Below are 22,519 nucleotides of genomic sequence, written 5' to 3' on the forward strand. Positions count from 1 at the left end.
GAATTTATATAGAATATATATATATATATATATATATATATATATATATATGAAAATAAAGAAAGAAAGGAAGGAAGAAAGAAAAGAAAAGAAATACATAAGGCAAGCAGGGTGCCTTACAGGAGCAAGTGCCGTTTTGGAGGTTTTGCCTTTGGCTGCTTCGTTCAATCACCCAGCAGTCTTATGGGGTAGAAATTGCTATCTCCCTTCAAAGGAGGGAACTGAGGTTTAACGCAGTTAAGCAACTTGCTAGTGGTCAAAGAGCCAAGAGAACTGGCTTTGAACTTGTGTTCTGATTCTGAGACCAGTGCTTTTTAGCTTATGCATATTCTCTCCTTCCCCTTAGCAGAAGCAAAATGGCATTCAGAACAAAAGCCCTGTTTTCAAAACTTTTAAGGAAATAGGTGGCTCCTTCCTGCGCTGTTTCTCTCTTTGGCTCAGGCCCCTGGAACCCGCCAGATGGGCAAGTATCTCGGTCTCCATACTGCCAGGAAGTGCCGTAGCCACCTAGGAGATCAGAAGCGGCATGGTAAACAGTACAGGGAAGCCCATCTGGGCACAGCCCTGAAGGCCAATGCTTTTGGAGGTGCTTCCCACGCAAAGGAAATTGTGCTGGAAAAAATAGGGGCTGAAGCCAAACAGCCAAATTCTGCCATCAGGAAGTGTGACAGGGTCCAGCTGGTTGAGAATGGCCAAAAAATCACAGCCTTTGTGCCCAATGATAGTTGTTTGAATTTTACGGAGGAAAATGATGATGTTCCTGTTGTTGGATTTGGTCACAAAGGTCATGCGATCAGTGACATTCCTGGATTTGGCTCTAACATTGTCAGAACAGCCAGGGTCTCTCTTGTGACTTTATACAAGGGCAAGAAGGAAAGACCAAGATCATAAGTTTTGATGGTGAAAAATGACAATAATAAATTTTCAAATGCTAAAAAAATAAAAAATACATTGTTTTTGTTTTTTTTTTAAAGTAAATAATATGTTTGTTAGCTCTTTTTTAAAAACATAATTTATTGGCAAATTGGCTAACATACAGTGTGTAAAGAGTGCTCTTGGTTTTTGCGGTAGATTCCCGTAGTTCATCACTCACACACAACACGCGGTGCTCATCCCAACAAGTGCCCTCCTCAATGCCCAGCCTCCATTTCCCCCTCTCCCCCACCCCCTGCATCAACCCTCAGCTTGTTCTCTGTATTTAAGAGTCTCTTATGGTTTGCCTCCCTCCCAAATTAAATTTAAAAATAAAAATACTCAAGGAAATAAAAGTGAGCCAGACATTAGGTGAAAAGCTATAAAGTTTTAGCACACAGTTTCCAGATTAAGAGATAAAACATCTCAGGAGTGGGAAACTGTTACAAGACCAGGGCAAAAACTTAGCCTGAGAAATGAATCCATGAGCCTTTTCCCAAAAAGGTCTCTCCACGTCACTTACCAAAGCACTTGGCACAGCGTTGGCATACTAAAAGTGACATATGAGGCAAGATTGGCTGATTGAATGAACTCATGAATTAATGAATGAAATTTTATAAACCCAAATCATGAGGACAATTACGAGAATAGCACGCACAACAAAAGGTTTACCTGCACAGAACACTCCGTGCTTCAATGATCTCAATCACCCTTGCCAATTTATAGGAACTCCTGGTTAATAATAATTAGTTCATTTTTACTGAGCATTTCCTCTATGCCAGGCATTTCACGCGGATTTTCTCAGTTATTGCCCACAAAAACCCTTTGACATCTTCCTGTGTTGCATGAAGATTGATAGCACAAGCTGAAGCCAGACTGGGTGGATCTGAATCCATACTTAATCAGTATGTCAGCTTGCGCAAAATACTTAACCTGTCTGTGCTCAGTTTTCTAATCGGTAAAATGGGATAAAAACAGCTCCTATCTCATAGGATAAGGAGTTCTTAGATTAGCGCCTGGCACAGAGTATGTCCAAAAGTGTTAGCTGTCACTATTCAGGTCGTGAGTCACACTGCCTGGACTCTAATCCCACCTTCACCTCTAGCTAACTATATGATGGTGAACAAGTAGTTTAATCTCTCAGAGACTCAGCTTTGTCATCTGTAAACAGAGATTCTAAATAATGCATCCTGAGGTTATTTCCTGATTACATGAGTTAACGTGCATGTATCCAGCATACAAAAACACTCAACAAATGCTATTATAATCCTCATTTTATAGTTCGGAAAACAGAACTTTTCATGTGCCACTTGAGTGTGGTCTGGGACTGATCTCCAGACAGGCTGACTCCAGCATCCTAATTCATTTAGGGTGGTCTCAAGGCAAATGCTGAAACTTTGAAGAAATTCTCCCTGGCAATATTTTCAATTATACCCTAATTATTCTGGATATACCACTGGGTGAGACCTATATGTGTTGGACTGCGAGTAGTCATTTCACTAATAATCCTTTAAAATGGAGATATTTAAGTCTTGAAGCAATATCAGAAAATGTTCCGGAATACTTCCATTTCTACAAGCAGTAACGCTTGGCACCAGTGAGCTCAGAGAATCTTAAGTACGTCTCTCTCCTTCCTCACTCCTTGTGTCTAAATTCCAGCTACTTCAAATCCCTTTAATCCTCTCATTTCTGATTTTCTTTTGTCTTGCCCTGAAAGACCACAAGTTTGTCCACTGCCAAGCAGGGGAAAAAGTATGGGTCTTGTAGTTGGAGGAACATTTGGTAAATTACCATAACAATGGACATTATTTTGTAAATATTGAAACAATGTTCTTCATGTCCCCTTTAAGTGCTTTCAGCTTTTTTTCACCAATTTGAGCCTTGAGTTATTGCTCTAGGAGAGGAAAGAGCCTCAAACAAAGACACTATTGATCAGCTTTGAATCTCAGAGCTGACTTTCTTGACCTCTAGAAGGGAAAGACTGGACTTGAAAAGCAGACTGTCAGGAAAGATGTCTAAATCACAAAGCACCACTTGAAGCATATGGAGAGGTGGGGCAGGTGTCCCTGATCACAAAATCCAGGGAAATGACGTAAAGGAGGTAGAAAGCCCATCCTTCTACCCTGGGTGAGGAAAAGCAAGCAAAAGTAGGTGAGACGTGTGTGTCCTGCTCTCCTATCTCAGAAGCAAAGCTCCAGACAGGGGAGGCATATTTGATTTAAGAGAATGCCTAAATCACAAAGACTTGAGCCCTACTTCACAGGAGGGAAGGAATGGCTTCGGAGTAAAAGTTGTAGCACAGTGAGATCATGCAGTAAAAGGATCTTAGCTGAGTTGTCCTTAGATGTTCCCACCTGATGACAAAGTGGCGCACAAAAGTCAGCTCCTTTGGGTCCCTTGGGAATCAGCATGGCCATGGCCAATTGTTCCAGGATTGAATGGAGGTCACGGAGAGCTTATGGCCAATAACCAAAGAGCTACTTGGCCCTCATGTTGATTTGTAGAGTAGGCAGAAACCTCAATCTCTAAAGATAACAGGGCGAGAGTGGTCATAGATAAACAACAGGGACTGGAAGTCAGTATATAGCCTTGGAAATAAATCTTAAAGACTGTCTCTTTCCCTTCACCACAGGATACCCCTCTCCAATAGTCCCAGACACCATGTGGGAGAAAAGCAGGTTGAAAAGAAGGAAACCAAAATACCAAAATTTAGACCAAAAAAAAATTCCAGGTTGCGTAAAGACTTAAACTAATGGATTAAACTAAAATTATTGGATTAGAATAAATTGTTCCATTTCCTACTCAGTATAGATTAGGTACTTACAAGAAAGATTAAATAAGTCAGAGAGAACATAAACTTCATTTTCTTTTGACATCTGTGTACAGGGTATATGTCGATTTGTGATCCGCCTTATACTAATAGATTTTCTTTTTGAACAGTAGCCGATAGTTTCCAGAAATTTTATTAGCACAAAAGTCAACCATACCGAAAGGAATTAATTTATATACCATCTAACATGAATTCTGAGAACACTGAGACTCAGAAGTAATAATAACATACATTAAATGTTAACTATATGCCAGTCACTGCTTTATATTATCTTCATTAAACCTCTAATAATAGTAGGTACTAATAATAGTCCCTTTTTATAGATAAAGAAACCAATGCTTTTGAGGTTAAGTAACTTCACCAAGGTCATTAGATACACAATTAGAATATAAGACCCCTTGACTCCAGAGCTCTTAACTGCTACACAGCCCTTAGACTATCAGAACCCAGCCTCTGACCTGCATATTGGTGCTAGAACTGCTACATAGAAGAACTCTAAGGATAACCTCATGAATGTGGAAAGGAATTCACAGAGGTACTTGCAGATGGAAAATAAAAATAAAAAGGAAGATAGAAGTGATATGTAAAAATTATTTCAGATCCATTCCAAGGGATACATTTTAGCAAAAATAGACTCTTTCTTTAAAAAATAAAAAGAATAAGGGGTACCTGGGTGGCTCAGTCAGTTGAGCGTCCGACTTCAGCTCAGGTCACGACTCACGGTTCAGTTTGTGAGTTCGAGCCCCCACACCCGGCTCACTGTTGTCACCTTGTCAGTGCAGCTTCAGATCCTCTGTCCTCCTCTCTTTGCCCCTCCCCCCTTGTACTTTCCCGAAAATAAATAAACCTTTAAAAGGAAAGATTACAATTTTTTTTAATTAAAAAACAAAAATAAAAATAAAAACAACAGACAAAAAAAAAAAAAACCTTTATCAGATTGAAAGTAGTTCACTAGGGGTAATTTTTTAAAACCAAAGTTTTCTCCACTAATGGAAGGCAAGAAAAAAATAAAGGGAAAGAGAGAGGGGGGGAGGAAGGAAGGAAGGAAGGAAAGAAGGAAAGGGGGGGGCAGAGGGATGGTGCAGGCAAGGAAGAGGAAAAACAGGAAAGAGAACTTTGCATAGCAAAGACTCTAAATTTCAGGTGTCATTTTTACTTTGTAGTGACTGGCATTAATTACAGAATTGATTTGATACCAGGATTCTTCTAACCAAAGTAGATATTCACTTAAATAAATAAATGAAATTTACTGTATGGAGCATACACAGAAAAAAAATGATTTTAAATTAATTTTTAAAAACATTTTAATAAAAGTATATGAATATATATCTACAACTTATAAATTTTCTATTTCTCATTTCTATGTAACTTTATAATGGTAAACATTTAAAGATATTTGTTGGATGAGTAAATACTAGAAGGCTTGAATCGTTTTTCATCCCCATATTCTAAGATAAATTTGAGAACTGTGTGCTTTTGGCCTCTGGAAATTCTTTTTGTACAGGGGGAAACATCACTGTTTCTTTTAGGCTAAAACCTGTAATCTATAAAAGCATTAAAATTTCATGTCCTAGAATTTTTTCACTGGGTCTGCTTCTATAAAAATGCCAAAAATGTAGACCAAAAAAAAAAAAAAAGAAAGGACCAGTTGAGGATCTAGATCAGTGGTTCTAAAAGAGTAGTACACGGACCCCTGGTGATCCATGAGCAACTTTCAGGAAGTCTATGAAGTCAGAAAGTCAGAACCATCTACGTAACAATGCTATGATGTTAGGGACTTTTGCAGAGTGTTGGCATTTGCACTGATATTACAAAGCAATAGTGGGAGAAATGGCTAGTGCGTAAGCACAACTCAAGGCAATGGTACCCAATGTGCTTATAGTGCATGTTCAATAAAAACAGTAAAGATGAATAAAGACTAATTCAAAAAGATATGTGCACCCTTACGCTTGCTGCAGCATTATTTACAATAGCCAAGCTATGGAAGCAACCCAAGTGTCCATCAATAAATGAATGGGTAAAAGATATGTGATATGTATCATTCAGCCATAAAAGAGTGAGATCTTGCCATTTGCAACAACATGGATAGACATACAGGGTATAACGGTAAGTGAAATAAGTTAGAGAAAAACAAATACCATATAATTTCACTCATATGTAGAATCAAAACAAAACAAACAAATAGCACAATCGGACCTATAAATACATAGAACAAACGGTGGTTGCCAGAGGAAAGGGGGTTGGAGGGATGAGCAAAATGGCTGAAGGAGAGAGAAAGATACAGGCCTCCAGTTATGGAATGAATAAATCACAGGAATAAAAGGTACTGCATAGGGAATATGGTCAATGGTATTGGAATAGTGTTATATGGTGACAGATGGCAGCTACACTTGTGATGAACATAGATAGCATAATGTATAAAGAAGCTGAATCACTATGTTGGACACCTGAAACTAACGTAACATTGTTAGTCAACTGTACTTCAAAAAAGACAATAAAATAATACTAATGATGAACATTTGAAGAGCAAGCGTTTCTTACTTTATTTATTTTTGAAAGAGAAAGAAAGAGAGCACAAGCATGGGGAGGGACAGAGAGGGAAGGAGAGAGAATCCCAAGCAGGCTCCATCCACACTGCCACTCTTGAACCCACGAACTGTGAGATCATGACCTGAGCCAAAATCAAGAGTCAGCGCTTAACTGACTTAGCCACCCAGGTGCTCCCTGAATAGCAGTTTCACTTACTGATGTTCTTTACAAAGCAGTAGAAATGTTCATTATATTAAAATGTAAGCCATAAGTACATGTGTTTATAATTGTGTGAAAAAAAAAAAAAGGTACATACACACATACCACTTCTTCATTTAAAGTTTTTTTTTAATTTTTATTAAAATATAATTGACATAAAACATTATAATACTTTCAGGTGCACAACATGAATACTTTGCATAAATAGTGAGATGATCACAATGAGTCTTGACATCATCAACACACAACGATTTCAATTTTTTTTCTCACGATGAGAACTTTTAACATCTATTCTTTCAGCAACTTTTAAAGCTCTTTTGGTGCATATCAAAGTATAATGTTGGTCTTGAGGAAAAACACATGTACCATACCATTTGAGTTGTGAAAATTGTTCTTTTCATGGAACATCATTTTGTCTGAAAGATTCCACCGACAGTCTTGATTAGGGTTATTCAACTTGCTTATTTGGCAGATATTTTCTCCAAAATGAACAACGAAAGCCTGTTACTTTAAGGAAAACAACAGGTAGTGTTTGTGGCCAATGACCAAATTTGAGCTTTCAACAAAAATTACAAGTTTGAAAACCTCATACCCAACATTGAGGTTGACAACTTTGTAATACAGGCTTTTCTGATAGGATCTGTGGTGATATAAATGAATGTGGTTTCATCATATTGTATAACAAAATGTGTTAACGTTTAGAAACTATGCATAACTCAGTAAACCAGTATTTTCCAAATTTCCAATGCATGATGTTACAAAACTAAGTCACAAAAAGATTTGAATGTAACAGTACACAGATAGCTCGAAGACATGGCTTCAGATTTCACATTGCACCTTTAAAAAACTAACCCTTCCCTAGTTCGGAGGTAATATCAAAAAAGATTACTCATTCCAAATCATCCAGGAGGAATTAAAACTTTCACTCTTCAAAGATAACAAGATACTCTATATGGAAAACCCAAAAGGTTGCACCAAAAAAACTGCTAGAACCGATCCATGAATTCAGCAAAGTTGAAGGATATAAAATCAATGCACAGAAATTGGTTGCATTTCTACACACCAATAATGAAGAAACAGAAAGGGAAATCAAGGAATTGATCCCATTTACAATTGCACCAAAAACCATAAAATACCTAGGAATAAACCTAACCAAAGAGGTGAAAAATCTATACACTAAAAAACTATAGAAAGCTTATGAAAGAAATTGAAGAAGACACAAAAAATGGAAAAAGATTCCATGCTCCTGGACAGGAAGAACTAACATTGTTAAAATGTCAATACTACCCAAAGCAATCTACAATTCAATGAATCCTTATCAAAATAACACCAGCATTCTTCACAGAGCTAGAAGAAAAAACAATCCTAAAATTTGTATGGAACCAGAAAAGACCCCAAATAGCCAAAACAATCTTGAAAAAGAAAACTGAAGCTGGAGACCTCACAATCCTGGACGTCAAGCTGTATTACAAAGCTGTAATCATAGAGACAGTATGGTATTGGCACAAAAACAGACACTCAGATCAATGGAACAGAATAGAGAACCCAGAAATAGACCCACAAATGTATGGCCAACTAACTTTTGACAAAGCAGGAAAGAATATCCAATGGAATAAAGGCAGTCTCTTCAGCAAGTGGTGCTGGGAAAACCGGACAGCGACGTGCAGAAAAATGAACCTGGACCACTTTCTTACACCATACCCAAAAATAAACTCAAAATGGATGAAAGACCTCAATGTAAGACAGGAAGCCATCAAAATCCTAGAGGAGAAAACAGGTAACGACCTCTTTGACCTGGGCCACAGCAACTTCTTACTCAACACATCTCCAGAGGCAAGGGAAACAAAAGCAAAAATGAACTATTGGGACCTCATCAAGATAAAAAGCTTCTGCACAGTGAAGGAAACAATCAGCAAAACTGAAAGGCAACTGACAGAATGGGAGAAGACATTTGCAAACGCCATATCAGATAAAGGGTTAGTATCCAAAATCTATAAAGAACTTATCAAACTCAACACCCAAAACCACAAATAACCCAGTGAAGAAATAGGCAAAAGACATGAATAGACACTTCTCCAAAGAAGACATCCAGATGGCCAACTGACACATGAAAAAATGCTCAACATCACTCATCATCAAGGAAATACAAATCAAAACCACAATGAGATACCACCTCACAACCATCAGAATGGCTAACATTAACAATTCAGGCAACAACAGATGTTGGCGAGGATGCGGAGAGAGAGGATCTCTTTTGCACTGCTGGTGGGAATGCAAACTGGTACAGCCACTCTGGAAAACAGTATGGAGGTTCTTCAAAAAATTAAAAAATAGAACTACCCTATGACCCAGCAATTGCACTACTAGGCATTTATCCAAGGGATACAGGTGTGCTGTTTCGAAGGGGCACATGCACCCCCATGTTTATAGCAGCACTATCGACAATAGCCAAAGTATGGAAAGAGCCCAAATGTCCACTGATAGACGAATGGATAAAGAAGAAGTGGTATATATATATACAATGGAGTATCACTCGGCAATCAAAAAGAATGAAATCTTGCCATTTGCAACTACATGGATGGAACTGGAGGGTATTATGCTAAGCGAAATTAGTCAGAGAAAGACAAATATCATATGACTTCACTCATATGAGGACTTTAAGAGACAAAACAGATGAATATAAGGGAAGGGAAACAAAAATAATATCAAAACAGGGAGGGGGACAAAACAGAAGAGACTCATAAATATGGAGAACAAACTGAGGGTTACTGGAGGGGTTGTGGGAGAGGGCATGGGCTACATGGGTAAAGGATATTAAAGAATCTACCCCTGAAATCATTGTTGCACTATATACTAACATGGATGTGAATTAAAAAATAAATAAATAAATAATTTTTTAAAAGATTACTCATAATGACCTTTTTATGGCTACTAAATTACCCTTTTCAAATTATATATCTGTAAATATTTCAACCAAAGTAACATAATGCAACAGATTGAATTCAGCAGCAGATATGAAAATTCAGCTATCTTGTACTAAGTATAAGAATTTCACAAATGTAAAACAATGTCATTCTTCTCATTAATTTTTTACCTTAGAAAAGATTAGTATTTTCACTAAAAATGTTATTTACATTAACAGGCACTTGGTTTATTATTTTAAAATTTTTAATTAATATTTTTCTAATTTCTCAGTTTCTATTTCTAAAATGGTAAATATTAATAAATATAAACCATATAAGTGAAAATTCTTTGATGGGGCACCTGGGTGGCTTAGTCGGATGAGCATCTGAGTTCGACTCAGGTCATGATCTCACAGCTTATGAGTTCGAGCCCTGTGTGAGGCTCTGTGCGGACAGCTCAGAGCCTGGAGCCTGCTTTGGATCCTGTGTCTCCCTCTCTCTCTCTCTCTGCCCCTCCCCTGCTCACACTCTGTGTCTCTCTCTCTCAAAATAAACAAACATCAAATTTTAAAAAATCAAGAAAACCCTTTGGGAAGACTCACAGATATTTAAATGTGTAAAGCATCCCTGAGACCAAAAAGTCTGAGACTACTGACCCACCTCAGTATTACATATTTCAATACTTAAATACAACAAAATGAAATGTTCACTCCAGATACATCAAGTGGGCCCATTTTGAAATCCAAACCTCCCTTGACCTTATCTCTCTCTTTCTCTCTTTTTTTAAATTTACATCCAAGTTAGCATATGGTGTAATAATGATTTCAGGAATAAAATTCAGTGATTCATCCCCTACGTATAACACCCAGTGTCATCCCAGCAAGTGTCCTTCTTAACGCCCCTGGCCCATTAGGCATCCCCCCACCCACAACCCCTCCAGCAGCCCTCAATTTGTATTTAAGAGTCTCTTATGGGAGCCTCTGGGTGACTCAGTTGGTTAAGCACCCAACTTCAGCTCAGGTCATGATCTCAAGGTTCATGGGTTCGAGCCCCACGTCAGGCTCTGTGCTGACAGTTTGGAGCCTGAAGCCTGCTTCAGATTCTATGTCTCCCTCTCTCTCTGCCCCCACCTTCACTCATGCCATGTCTCTCTCTGTCTCTCAAAAATAATAAAGATTTAAAAAAATTAAAAAAAAAAAAACATTAGGACTATAAAGGTCCTTCAAAACACGCGCGTCAACTCAACCTTCTCTACAAGGCAAAATTAGAATTAGAAATAAATCTGGGAGGTAGAATGAAGACAAAGAAGAGAAATGCAAAGCCACAGGGCCAAAATCCTTGGTCTCTCAAATTAGCTTGCTTCGCACAAATTCTCCTTAAAATTATTTATGGATACAAATAACATGTAATAAACTTGCAATCGATACACTGGGGGTTTTGTCCACATTGAAAGAGAAAGGAAGCAAATGGCACCTCCCCTCCATAGCCTGTCCCTTGCTCTCTGAGGACACTGACTACCCGGAGGTGGCTGATCCCTACAGCTCATCCCAGTTTTGGAGGATGGACATTTGTGTGGCAGAGCTAATGAATGTGACACCTAAAGCCACAGCAAGCAGAACTCCAGAATTACTCCAGTAATTATTCAGGGGTGTTTTCTGGCATTCTTTCCAAACAGAAAACTTGAAAAACCAGCTTTTGCTGCAGGCAGAATTCTAAAGTAATCACTGAGACATTTGCAATGATACATAAACTTTCCTCTCTTAGGTAAATAGAGGTATATACCAGAAGTGCGATTTCAAAACAATCTGCGCCAAAATAATCCACATTGACCTGAATAGTCAGACAGTTAAGCCAGTAGGGAAGTGGCCTGGGGTTTTGTTTGTTTGGGGAGCCAGGATTGGAAGATCACTTGAAAATTCGGGAAAGTGGCTTAATTCTCGAATTTACTTTCTGCGTGCTGAAAGAGTAAGACGCTGTCATTTTTACCCAGATCATCGAGGAAAAAGAAATTATCTGAAGTTTTTTTTTGAGATTTTTGGAGGAGATAGAAACAAAACAGAGTGAGAGATGAAAAGAAGCCTCAAAATGTCCCCTGGGCCAGCCTGAGAAGCAGCAAATTCCCTTTCTCTATATTTATAAATCATTAAGGCCATATATGGTAAATGAAATACAACATGTTTCCTCTCCCTTTCCCTTACATTGGGTTACATAACTACCCAACTGAACTTTATGATGGATGGGCGTTTGGGGTTATCTCAAACAGCAAAATGGTTCAGTCTTATGACCCAATTCCGTTATCAAGGAAGCTCTAAGCTCCAAACTGCGGCATTGCATCTATTATTAAAGACGATTTTTCCAAAAACAGATTCCATTGTTAGAAGCTTTATTACCAGAAGGTAAAATCAAATAAGGAAGCATTCTGTATCAGGGGGTGAAAATATAATTAAATACTAAACTTAATTTATGTTAAAAACATTCCAACTGGTTATGAAGACCATGCAAAAATGTATAAAAGGCAAATCAAAGGATAAGTAAAACAACTGGGATAGAAAAGTTTGCTTCCGAGCGATCAAACTATTTCATATTTGTGTATATATTTTTAAAACTATGCTGAGAAAAGGGGCGCCTGGGTGGCTCAGTCGGTTGAGTGTCTGACTTCGGCTCAGGTCATGATCTCACAGCTTGTGGGTTCGAGCCCCATGTCTGGCTCTGTGCTGACAGATCAGAGCCTGGAGCCTGCTTTGGATTCTCAGCCCCTAATCCACTCACATTCTGTCTCTGTCTGTCTCAAAAATAAATAAACGTTAAAAAACATTAAAAAATAGAGGTGCCTAGGTGGCTCAGTCCATTAAGCGTCCGACTTCGGCTCAGGTCATGGTCTCGCGGTCCGTGAGTTCGAGGCCCGTGTCGGGCTCTGTGCTGACAGCTCAGAGCCTGGAGCCTGTTTCAGATTCTGTGTCTCCCTCTCTCTGACCCTCCCCTGTTCATGCTCTGTCTCTCCCTGTCTCAAAAATAAATAAAAAATAAAATAAAAATAAAAATAAATTAAAAAATAAAACTATGCTGGGAAAAGAAACAAACGAATTATTATATACAAAAGATGTTGACTTTTTTTTTCATTAGAATGGTAAACGTTTGTACTTTTTCATCTTTTGTTTTCCAAATTTTTGCCATACAGGGAAGAAAGGAAGGGGAAGCTGTAAGCACACTGGCTGGTGGCCCAGGTGACAGCATCTCTGGGGTGAGCTCCAGCTCCCAAAGAAGCAGGTGACAATGACCACTTACCCCTCCATCCTTGAAGCTTCTGAAAACAAGCCTCTAGGGTTCTCTGTGTGGCTTACTCCTGACTCATTCCCTCCAAGGACACAAGGAACATTTGGAAAGGAAAAGGGACAGCAGCTAAGGCTGACTTCAGTCCTACCTGCCTCCACCAGCTCAACCATGCACCAAAGAGCATCTCCCTCTCCACTGGCTGGAGCCACTTAAATGAAACTCCCCCCCCCCCCCCCACAATTGTATCAGCAAACAATTTATACTACAGTGTGGTATCGAACATTTAAAATGTTAAAAACATGAATACCTAGGTGGATCAGTGCCTCTGAGGCAAAGAGCAATCATCATCCAGAAGGGAAATAAACGAACACAAGAAAGGAAAGGTGGAGCTTGGAAAGACACATTTTTCAGCTTTCCCAATTCCACCTAAAGTTGGTCCTGTTCACTCTCCTGTGTGGGATGTCTGAAATGGACAAATGGAAGTCGTGTGCTGCGGCATTCTGACTAACTCTATTCAGCGACACCCACACAGGGGTCCAGCTCAAGCCTAAATTATGTTCACTTTAAGATTCAAGCACGTCTAGGGCCACCTGGGTGGCTCAGTCGGTTAGGCGTCCGACTTTGGCTCAGGTCATGATCTCACAGTTTGTGAGTTCGAGACCCGTGTGGAGCTCTGTGCTGACAGCTCAGACCCTGGAGCTTTCTTCAGATTCTGTGTCTCCCCCTCTCTCTCTCTGCCCCTCCTTCGCATGTGCTCTCTCTTTCTCTCTCTGTCTCTCTCAGAAATAGATAAACATTAAAAAATAAAGATAAACTCCAGTGTAAAGATGGAAGCATGCCTAGCATCTCTAGAGGACAGAGCAGACTCACCGCAGCATTTACTTGGATGAAGCCCACAGGAACATGTGGGAAATAACTGATCCCAAAGGAAGGGTTACTCAGGAACACAAACTTCACACAGTCCAGATGCCATAATCTCAGAAGAAAAGGGGGACTTTCAGCAGCAGAATACGATATGGGGTCGAAGATCGCCCTCCAGCAATGAACTCACAATTGAATCCCACGGAGAGGAACCCACCGATGATGCTGAAGGAATACATAAGACCCCCCACACTGCTGTAGAGACTTTGGCCCGTGAGCAGGAGAAGGCTCTCCCCGTGTCAGGAGACGATCCCGGGTGGCCTGCACGGCATCTGCCATTTACCATTACTCCCCAGGTGCCGGTGACTGACACCGAAGGCCAGCTCCAGCACGGCCTGACCTCAGCAGATGTGAGCAGACTGCAGCACGGCAGCCATGGGAAAGGAATTCTCTTTACCTCACTGAAGCATAGAGCGTAGAAGAGATTCCCTGAGATTTTGCACTTAGAAATCAGCACCAAGTTAGAACTGTGGAATACCTTCCATCTGGTTCCGTGTTGTCACTCTAGGCATCGGCGACAAAAGACGGTGACACAAATGTGTAAGAAACCCTTTTTCTCTACACCCCAACCCTCCACACCACACACACACACACACACACACACACTCCATTCTTTCGGCAATTTTTGAAATGCCTGCTTATGAGAAGGTCTATTCAGTGGTGACGAAGACAGATGTGACTGCTGACCACATTTCACTTAGCAGCCATGTAGCCACGCCAGCTTGCTGGCTGACCACCACTGATTGGTTCAGGAGTGGGACGCTGTCTCTAGCTCAGCCAATCATAGTATTTCCCCACAGCAGATGGATCCAGGGGAGAGCACAGGACCCACCTTGAGCCAACAAGGCCCCTGCCTGGAAATTCTAGAAAGTCTAGAGTTCACCTTCACTTTTGGGAGCCTGGATTAGGAAACGCAAGGATTAGATACTATCTACATGTGGCTTGGAGAAGAGGAAGCTAAAGATAAGAATAAAACAGAGGCAAAAGAGGAGATGAGGCCTTCCCCAATTCCCCCCGCCCCTGAGATCACTGCAATCCTGTCATTGGATTTCATCAGCCAATCAAGGTACAATTAACCTGGGCTCCTGTCACTTGCAGCCAAAAGAGTCCCAACACAGGAACTCACACATACGCTGCAAATGGTGGAAGCAATTGAAAAGCTCTGACAGGACTTGCTGAGAATTGAGGTTCTCAGCACCAGGCCCCTCAGGAAGTTAAGAGCAGAAGAAGAAATGGCAGTTGACCTGTTATAGCTAAAAGGGGTGCATTGGTGAGTTTAGAAAAAACAAAACAAACAAACAAAAAAAACATGCCTTGGATGTTTCCAGAAACACTAGGGTAAGGGGAGAGTCTACAAAGACTAGAGCTAGTGAAATAATTTGTTATTGTTGGCAGTATTCAGTGTTTAGATCCTGACTCACATGGTCTAAAGAATCAGAGGTTACAAAGGTAGAAAACCTAGCAGCATTGTTTTACACAAGTTATCAAATGTCTATTTGTTACTTACTATAGCGCCGGCAATATTTTTTATGAAGAGTCTTTATTCACCAAAGATTTATTCCAAAAAGCAGTGTATTAATCTAACCAAAATTTTGAATCAATAGATACAGCCTCCTGCTGTCTCTTCCTATCCCTCTAAGGGACATCTGTCTCCAATTTCATTCTCTTGACAGTTTTCGCTTCGAACTCAATGTCACAGTTTGATGAAGGCTGGTGGCTAGCGGCTCTTGGAAATGGTCACAGACCCACAACCACAATGGTGTCTGTATGAGAGAACCAAAGGTTTGTTCTCTCCATTTCCAGTTTAATGTTTTCCCATCTGTTAGACCTCTAAACCAGATCCAGCTGCTTTTCTCAACACCTGTCGTGTTTATTTAGAACCTGTTTTTACCAGGATCCTTTCAACACAGTAAAAATACCAGATTTGGTTTCTACGGGCTTTGCAGAGAAGGCAACACATAGCACAGGAAGGATAAAAGGGAGAAAGAGAGAGGCTTGCATACAAAGCGATGCGAGTCAATTATCAGATTGTGTATATGATGTTTTCTTGGCCGCAAGAAGGCACCAAAAAATATTTTATTAGTTTTGGCTTAAATTCTGGTGAGAATTGAGCTGTCCCTCTTCATAGGACAGTTCTATGAAGTTAAAAGTAACTTTTATTTTTGTGTGAAAGCCAATGTTTGCAATTAGGTAACACACTATGGACCTTGTCAGATAATGAAAAGTAAATACGTGTTACCTGTGTAATTATGTGTAAAACATAATTCTTCATGCACACTCACATATAGTTTTCTTTCTCAAAGATGCAAAGAGCATACTACTTTGTGTAAGCTTGCACAGAGAGTGTGCTGGTATCTCACATATATGCTTCCATTTAACTCTCTTATTCAACCAAAAAGGTGTTATTCATAATCTGAGGTTAGAATTTAGTAGCGTCTTTCATTTTGGTCAGAAACGTAACCGTGCAAATGGGAATGGAGTTGAAAGACACAATTATGTTCCACTTAATTTCTTTGTTGGAAGCAAAAAATGAACACTTCGATGACCAAAAACAATTTAGGTTCTACTGAGCAGAGTGCAAGTTTCAATACCTTGTCCATCCTAACAGCAATGCATCTGTTTGGAAAGTGATTAAAATCCCCCAAAACCCAAGGGCTTCTGTGGCGTAAACACAGCTTGGGCTGCAGAGCTCTTGGCTCTGGGACTCAGCCAAACCTTCCAGAGTGCTGGCAGAAACCCCATTCAGTATCTCCCTCCAGACCAAAAGGAGAATTAGTAAACAAACCCATCAATCACCGGCAACTAGGAAGTGCTGAGAGCCATAAGTTTTAGGCCCTGATATAGAAAGAAACTGATAAATTGCCATCCATCGCCTCTCCTGCTAAGCGTGCATACAGCTTCTCACTCAGCTGTGGACTTGCTAAAAGTATGGAATGCAGAATACTCAGCAGGAAGAAGACAAAGGCCTGAATATACCTAAGAAAGGATGTCACTATCGGAATTTATCTGGTTTTCTTAATAGAACTTAGGATACTTGTTTTTATTGTTGGACTTAAAATTCTCAGTAAATCTTCCACGATATTTACAATTCTAAGAAGATACAATTAATATTCTGTCACCTGAGATACAAGGATCAATTGTTCATTCACTAATTTATTCATCCTTTTTAACTTACTTATCAAACACCTACCAGATTCCTGACAACATTTTTATTCTGAGGAGACATAAAAGAGGTAAAAGATTAGAACATAATAGACAAAGTCCTTTCTTTTAAAAGCTTGTCATCCAGGGGCACTTGGGTGGCTCAGTCGGTTAAGCTTCTGACTTCAGCTCGGGTCATGATTTCGTGCTTTGTGAGTTTGAACCCCATATCAGGCTCTGTGCTGACAGCTCAGAGCCTGGAGCCTGCTTCAGATTCTGTGTCTCCCTCTCTCTCTGACCCTTCCCAGCTCTTGTTCTGTCTGTCTGTCTGTCTGTCTGTCTCTCTCTCTCTCTCTCTCAAAAATAAATAAATAAATAAATAAATAAATAAATAAATAATTTAAAAAATTTTCAAAACAGCAGGAACTAATGATTATTCACTTTATAGTAAGTAATACTTGGGTTTGGTTTTTGGTTTTTGCTTTTGTTTTTCTGTATCTAAGTAAAACTCAATAAGGTTTTATGGCAAGATGTTCAGTAATGTTTTTCTGAGTTCACTTCTGATGGCTACTGAGTAGTTCAAGACCCCATTCCCTGGCAGGTACCTGGGTGTGGCTAATGTGTTCTATGTTTCTGGTTAAATAGAAAAATTGGGAGAAGAGATGGGGCCTGATAAGAGCACATGAAGTCCGTTCCTGTGCAAATTTGTAAGCCACAGAACAGTAAACCTCTCCTCAGGCCACACAATGTTATTAAAAATAATAATAATAATAATAATAATCAGATGCCTAGACTCCACCTCAGACCAACGAATTCAGAATATCTGGAGGTGGGGGCAGGGTTTTGTTTTAAGCTCCTCAGGTGATCTATCAATATAAAGGTAGATACGCAAAAGGCTGCCACAGAGCATAACCACAGTCATTAAATCCCCCACAGAAACTTTAACCTCAATAACATCCTGATAGATCTTCTGAGGCTTACTAATTACAAATAGTGTTCCAGGTAGTTAACTGAGTGACTTTGTGCAGGATAATTGTCCAAAGTCCTGTTAAACATTGAACATCGGTCAAAAGTTGTATCTCTCGTCCTTTTTGAAGAGTTGAACCATTTCTTGCCTATTAAGTCGCCTAAGGTTGTGACAATAAAGCCATACCCCATATGTGAGTGATCATCTCTAATTCTCTATTGCATGAGGCTCGCACACAGCTCATCTCAAATCACTGTATATTCAGTTCAAAGAGTTAGACGTCACAGTCGTGCCCAACTATAAATTCCTACCCGATCTACCAAAACACCTGCCCAATCTGACCTCAAAGTGATCCTGAGGTACCACAGGAGCCTCAGTAACTGAGGCTGTATATTGAGGTCATGAAGCTTGTTCTGACCTTTTCTGGCCTAGAGAGACTTAGGATGAGGAAAGGTCAACAAAAACCACAGACTGTCTCACATTGCTTCTAACAGATTTCTCCATCTGTTAATAACTGAGAGAATGATTGTGCTAAATACCCTTTATGTCCCTTAACCTAGATGCAGCGATTCCTAGCCTGCCAGTATATCCAGCGTATGCACTCAAGGGCATACAAGCTAAGGCCTTACCTGCCACCCCCCGCCTGGAAGATTATGGTGTACTGCATCTTGGATGGGACCCAGGAATTTGCATTTTCAATAAGGAGCTCCAGGAAATACCAATGCAGCCATTCTGGGTACTGTCTCGTAGAACAATTATCTTAAATAAAACCAAGTCTTGAAATTGAACAACACGATAGCTGGAATACCTTTTAAATAAGATATCTAATAATCATATACTGGAGAGTAAAATATTGCCATTCTTTAATAATGAGTTTGACTACCCTCTGGGTTCTCAAGTTTATTTTTCCCTACAGCCCTTTTCACCAACTATCATTTTGTGTGTCTATTCACTTATTTCCACATTATTTTTCGCTGAATAAAATGAACATTCCACAAGGACAAGAATTTGTCTCTGTTATTCACTGATCGATCTGAAAACAATTCTTAACACATGGAAATGACTCAGTAAATGATCAACGAATGAGTAAGTGGACAAATGAATGAGTAAATATTTAGGCAATGCTCAAAAAAGTTGACAAATTGACAAGGAAGAGAACCTACTTGTCAAAGCAGGAGCAGGAAATCCTCCCCAGGTCTTCAATTTAACTTGAGGTTTTGTTTCTTTGCTTTCATTAGCCTCACAATAAAGAGGAGACTTACTAATCACTCTGCAAGTTCCCTGAAATATAAAAGTTCAAGAAAGTCGTATTGATTTTTGTGAATCTCAGTTAAGCAAGCTTCGATGTCCAGGAGACGAGTGCACATGAACTTCTTGGCTAAATCAGTGCTACTGGTAATTATGTGTTAGAACTTACTCTCATCATTGGATCTGATGGTCAAACTTGGACCTCTACCTGTTGGTGTATTACAGAGTTTTCTCAAGGTAGTAAGTTCATAATAACATTTAAATGGGATAAAAATCCCCAGATGGCCTCTTCCAATTTTTGTTGCTTTTACTACTCTATTCACATGACCAGGGATTATTAGCTATCTAGCTGCTTCTGTCAAAAAGGATATTAAGGTGAGTGACACACTTGTTTCGAACAAGGAGGAAATAGTTTTACCGAATTAGCAACTGGCTTCGAGTTGGTGCAAGAGAAGACATTCTGTGATTTTTCGCACATGAGGCAGAGTTTTAGAAGATCGTCACATTGTGCGTGTCACCAAGAGAGCATAAATGCGCTTCAGTCTTTTTAGTGTTCACAGCTGCCTATCTTCCTCATCCAGCTGTGTGGGCAGATGGGCCTGGAACAGCAATAGTAAGGATTAAAATGAGGGATAAATGCCAGTCTTGGTCCCAGGTTAGAATAACTGTTGTGAAAATGGTGTTCAGAGAAAAGTTTAACTGTAATGTGATTTACAGTGAACAGGTAAATTTCCTGCAGATTTCTACCATGTACTGTGTCATTCAACACTAGGATCTATTCAGAAATGAACTTGGTGGAAAACATGCCACTCAGACATGCCACAGCACGTGTCATATCCTCACCTACTAACAACCTGACATCCCAACTTCTTCCCATCCGGGCTTCTTGTACACAAATGATATTCAAACTCAACAAAAGCAAATGAGGAGAGCCCAGAGATTCCAGTCTTTTCCTTCACCCTTCAGCTGGCCACGCCCCAGGAGAAGGCTCTTATTCAAGGGATTAACTCCAAGAAACCTACCTGATCTAAGGAATCCCAACTGTTGGGGGCGCCTGGGTGGTTCAGTCAGTTGAGCGTCTGACTTCAGCTCAGGTCATGATCTCACAGTTTGTGAGTTCGAGCCCCGTGTCGAGCTCTGTGCTGACAGCCCAGATCCTGGAGCTTGCTTCGGATTCTGTGTCTCCCTCTCTCTCTACCTCTCCCCTGCTCACGCTCTGTCTCTCTCTCCTTCAGAAATAAACATTTCAAAAAAACCTAAAAAAAAAAGAATTCCAACTGTTGATGTTTCTATGTGGGTTAGCCTCTGCTAAAGTCACTACTCCCAAGGAACAATTCAATCTGGAGTTGACAAATCAAAATGAAACAGGAGATACCACTATGAATAAAAGTTAATAAATAAAAAGAGACACACGCAGATGTAGTAGCCTAATGTAAACAAAAGAAAATGGTCAGCACAATATTGATATCAGATAAGCTAGAGTCTAAGACCAGAACATTAATTGGAACAAAGAATATTTTTAAATTATAAAACTTACAATCCACAAAAAGGATATAACAATGCTGACATATCAAATATCAAAAATAATTCAAGCATATAGCCATTCAACAAACATATATTGAGCACCTACAGCCTGCTAAGGGTTATTCACTAGAGGTATATCAGTGAATAGGTTGATTCTCACATGATAGACACATTTCTCACAATCTTTTAGCATGAAGGATAATAGCCAATAAACAAAGAAATATATAATATAATAAAGCAGAATCAGGAAATATAGGAGAATATTAAAGACTAATTAGGAGCAGATTTTCAAGGAGGGTCTCTCTTAAAATGTGCTACTTGAGCAAAGAACTTAATGCAGCTAGAAAGCAATCTGGAGTTATGGAGGAAGCACATCCCAGGAGACATGAGGGGCAAGCATACAGACCCTAAGGCAGGAACAAGTTTAGAGTGTTCAAAGACTAGTGAGCAAGTTGGTATGGCTGGAGCTAATGGAACCAGGCAGAGCGGGAGATACAGTCAGAGGGGTGGTCGGGGCCAGGTCATGTTGGACTTGCAAGCCATTGTAGGGAATTTTTATTTTTTAAGTAGATTGGGATCATTAAAAGATTGTAAGCAGTTTTGCTTTGTACACCATTACCGACTGCTGTTCTAAAAACTGAAAGGAGGCACAAAGAAAGCCAGGGGATGGGGCGAAGAGGCTTGGAGAAACCCAAGAGGGATATGGCGGCTTGGATGAGGGTGATAGCAGTGTAAGTGTTGTGAAATGAATGAATCTGAGCTGTATTTTAAAGATCATATATTGATGTGAGGTAAAAGGAAAAGAGTGGAATCAAAAATATCTCCTAGATTTGGGGCATAAACAGTTAACTGAATCACGGTGTCATAAAGATGGGAAAGACAAAGAGAACAGAAAAATCAAGAGTTCTGTTCAAAATGCCTATTAGACATCTAGGAGGTGATATCAGATAGAAAGTTGGGTCTACAAGCCCATAGCTCAGGGGAGAAGTCAAGACAGGAGAAGCTAAGTTAAGAGTTGTCAACATAAAAGCATTAAGAAGCCTTGGTTGAGAAAAATCAGAAAAATCTTGTATGTGGAGAAGAGAATGAGGCATAGTCCCAAGCCCTGGGGGCTTTCCAGCATTTAGACACAAGAAGGCGGAGAGGAGCTAGCTATAAAAGAGACAGAGCAGAGGCAGGCAGGGAGGTAAAAGGGAAACCGGGAGAGCGAGGTATCCCAGATACTAAAAGAGGCATTTCAAGGAAGAAGCAATTAACTATGATAAGTAACTGAAGATGAAGACTGAGAACTGATGACAGGATTTGGCAACTTGGAGGTCATCCATAATTTTGCAAAGAATAGCTTTGGTGCACTGGAAGGACAAAGCCCGAGCGGAGTACATTCAAGCAAGAATATAAGGCGAAAATTGGAAACAATGACTATTTCAAGAAAACAGAGAAATGGTGTCGTATCTGGGGAGTGGGTGTAAGATGTGAGAAAGGTTGGTGTTTTTAATGGGCGTTTTACATTATGTTTATATGCCCATGGGAATGATCCCCTAGATTATTAGAGAGGGAAAGATTAGTGATGCAGGAGGGAAGGAAAGAGAAAGAATACTTGGTGGAATAGAGCAAACCAATCCATGAGTAGAGAAACAGCTAAAAGACTGAATATAAAAAAAAAAAAAGAAAGAAAAAAAAGAATTGGTCCCGGGAAGCAGCAAAGACCCATCATCGTGAGAGAAGGCGGGTAAGAGTATAGACATAACTGTGAGGAGCTAAGCCTGCTGGTGAGAAGAGCTGGGAGTTATCTTCTGGGAGCCTGTTTTCTCAGTGAAATAAGAGTGATGCTATTAGCTGAGATCGAGGAAATGGGAAGAAAGATCAAGTTTGTACAAAGTGGAACCTGCAAAACAGAGACCGTAAAATGGTTTCCTAAATGAGTGGGGGATGTAGTCGACGTGACACATAGTGTCCCTTCTGTGTTCATAAATAAGAAGTGAAACCAGTCAACCTGATTTGTAGCTTTCTCCAGCAGCATTTCAATCAAGGTTCACTCATACGCATGGGGTA

General features: G+C 39.8%; 1 protein-coding gene across 1 annotated transcript; it reads left to right on the plus strand.

Annotated features, from left to right (window-relative positions):
* The first annotated feature begins 459 nt into the window (after positions 1–459).
* On the plus strand, positions 460–929 carry LOC121029234 (40S ribosomal protein S23-like). Its single transcript, XM_040473145.1, has one exon. The coding sequence runs from the start codon at positions 460–462 to the stop codon at positions 889–891; it is 432 nt and encodes a 143-aa protein (XP_040329079.1). The 3' UTR covers positions 892–929.
* The last annotated feature ends 21,590 nt before the right edge of the window (positions 930–22,519 follow it).

Source organism: Herpailurus yagouaroundi, unplaced genomic scaffold (genome assembly GCF_014898765.1).
Source record: "Herpailurus yagouaroundi ecotype Mexico unplaced genomic scaffold, PumYag 28, whole genome shotgun sequence".
In the NCBI taxonomy this organism is placed as follows: domain Eukaryota; kingdom Metazoa; phylum Chordata; class Mammalia; order Carnivora; family Felidae; genus Herpailurus; species Herpailurus yagouaroundi.